Raw genomic sequence first — 2,500 nt, 5'->3', positions numbered from 1 at the left:
CTCCAGCGCTACAACGACTAGACACTTTCCTTTTTTGAAAGGCCCTCACTGCCTCATGAAAGGGCACAACTTGAGCAAAATATTATTTTAGAAAGATATCAAGTCTAGGGACAGAAACAAACACTGTGTATTGGGCAACCTAGTCTGGCATAAGGAAATTAAACACAATAAAGATAACAAAAACAGTTCGACTACTCTTCCTCTCAACCACCTTCACTGATTTAATTATCAGCATTACTGCATTATCTACCAAAGGACTTATTTATAAACAAAAATCTGCATGTACATTGCAGATTCTTACAGGTCCAGCTCGGCTTACTTGTACAGGGTACTTCCCAAGCATATCCAAAATCACACTCTTTTGTTCGTTTAGTCATGATCAAACATTTACATGAACAAGCACCTGGCATTTTGGTAAGAAATTTGCTGCAGGCCAAGTAGTTTTCCTCATCTATGGTTGTTTTCAGGTTTATTGTCTCCAGGCCAACTTTCTTCTTCATTTCGTCTGTCACAAGATATCGCTCTGCCACTTTATCGAGGTAACCAGAGAGATAATCTTTCCACAGATGCTCAAGACTTCTTAAGGTAGGGCACTCCACAATGATTTCAAGAGAGCCCATGTTGACAGCCATTAAGGATACCTCGTAGGCTTTGTTGATAAAATCAGTCAAGGCTCTCACTCCTTTCCGTTTATTTGAGGAATAGTCACGGGATTTCACAAACATTTTGACTTGAGTTTCTAAAAGATTATAGACTTCTTCCTCTTGTTCTTCGTTTAGGTCTGATACACTGATTAGGAGCTTGATAAAATTGTCTGAAAATGAGATTAGACCTTGTAAATTCATGGTGATCAAAATTAATGACATTCATGGTAGGGCAAAATTAATTAATTTCTTCATTATATACAGTATAAATAGGCCACATACCCTTTAAAACTTTGTTTAATCACACACTAAAAGGGAAAGTAAATTCAAATGACTGAGCTCAAATGTCCTTTAAAGTACATGATTTTCGGTAGTTCTTGCACCATTATAATTATATTTTATCATGCTGACCATCAACAGATGCAACACTTCACTCAGTCCATTGGGAATGATGCAAAAAGAAAAGGCGTGCAAGGCATCACTTCTCTCAAATACTTTCCCTCCTACTTATACTGGAAACTACATTTTTGTATGAGTACTATGTTTCCTTCAGGTCAAAACCGATCAATGTATTAAAGCTTTAATTATAATAATTTGTGAAAATTTCCCAGTTGGTAAAGCAACTAACAAGCTAAAGTATTTGCATTTCACTGGCTTCGCAAGAAGTCCCCTTTTACCTTCTGTATTAAGAATCCTGACAATTTTATACAAAGCAAAATTTAATGCCAACCGAACACATCTGAGGCACCAAGTATTAGAAAGAAAAGATCTGATTATTTTGACAAGGTCTAGCTTGATTTAGACCTCTGAAAACTAATGGTGAATATAACATCGGGTATGAAAGCTGAAGCTATCTTGACCACGCCTGAACAGAAAAGCAAAGGTCGAAAGGATCATTCTTCCTCGGGTACCATGATTTTGAGTTTTTGTCAAAAAACCTATTACATTACCATAAAATGAAAGCTTGAAGAGCTGAACCTCTTACATAGAAAGTAAATTGTAATTTGGGTTATTCCAACAGCAAGTGATCGAGCTTGAGGTACACAATATCTCTTACTGGTGATGTCTTATTATCAGTAGGAAAGATTATCACATTAATAGAATTAGTCAACCTAAGTTGCTCTATACAAAGATATAATCCAGTCTTCATTTCCCCACCCTTCATCACTGTTTTAATCAATGACTCTCGATTTTCTTAGTACTTAAACAAAATTATCTACTCATAAAGAAATGACAAATTAAACTAACCTAATTTCATGCCTGCTAAAACGTCATCCCAGTGCCCATTACTCTAGTTGCTCCAAATATGTGATAGCTGGCAAGAACTATGGATTAGTTTCAAGCCTTGCTGACTCAAAATAATTAATCTCCGTAAAACATAACATTACTGCAAATTATTGCTCCTTCCGCCCATCACTAAAATGCTTGTATGTGTATTGCAGGGGGCTTAGAATGCAGATGGCAAACTTTGTGGGGAATGGCTGACCATATACCAGTACATGTACGTTGGCAGAAAGAAAATTGGCTAGCTTACACTGGCACTGTTAAAAATACTTCTCCTACCTCCAAATGCACGCAAAGAATGTTCCTCTCTAGATGTCACTGCAGGCTTTGATCTTTTTCTCATCTCATTTGCATCCATTCCTGTAAAGACCAAATACGTTTATAAAGTTCTAATTGTGGAAAAATAATGATCCTTTCTGCTGATTTAAAAGTCCTAACAAAAGCGCATTAAATTCCTTTTTCGAAATGCCATTAACCATTTTGCTGCAAGGTCTATCACTTTCATACTAAAACTGATGTTCATGCACTTTTCATGTTCAGCACGTACACATAAGTCAGAGAGGTCCGCTGCT

The 2,500-nt window shown here is 36.6% G+C and overlaps 3 protein-coding genes across 3 annotated transcripts in view; all 3 read right to left on the bottom strand.

Annotated features, from left to right (window-relative positions):
* LOC138049353 (ankyrin-1-like) overlaps positions 1 to 845 on the bottom strand; it is a 12,515-nt gene extending 11,670 nt beyond the window's left edge. Inside the window, exon 1 of the mRNA XM_068895601.1 lies at positions 320 to 845. Within this exon, the coding sequence (XP_068751702.1) occupies positions 320 to 845 (526 nt within the window). The remainder of the gene's footprint in view (positions 1 to 319) is intronic.
* LOC138037548 (uncharacterized) overlaps positions 1 to 2,238 on the bottom strand; it is a 67,846-nt gene extending 65,608 nt beyond the window's left edge. The window contains exon 1 of the mRNA XM_068883459.1: positions 2,208 to 2,238. The gene's annotated coding sequence lies outside the window, so the exon portion shown is untranslated. The remainder of the gene's footprint in view (positions 1 to 2,207) is intronic.
* The window catches only part of LOC138013877 (uncharacterized), a 13,780-nt gene continuing 12,571 nt past the window's right edge, over positions 1,292 to 2,500 (bottom strand). The window contains exons 5-6 of the mRNA XM_068860925.1: positions 2,208 to 2,288; positions 1,292 to 1,338 (exon numbers count right to left, since the gene is read on the bottom strand). Of these exons, the coding sequence (XP_068717026.1) occupies positions 1,292 to 1,338; positions 2,208 to 2,288 (128 nt within the window). The remainder of the gene's footprint in view (positions 1,339 to 2,207; positions 2,289 to 2,500) is intronic.

This window comes from Montipora capricornis, chromosome 1 (assembly GCF_036669925.1).
Source record: "Montipora capricornis isolate CH-2021 chromosome 1, ASM3666992v2, whole genome shotgun sequence".
NCBI classification, from domain to species: domain Eukaryota; kingdom Metazoa; phylum Cnidaria; class Anthozoa; order Scleractinia; family Acroporidae; genus Montipora; species Montipora capricornis.
Note: the sequence above shows the minus strand (reverse complement) of the source record. Positions and strands in the feature narration are given on the sequence as shown.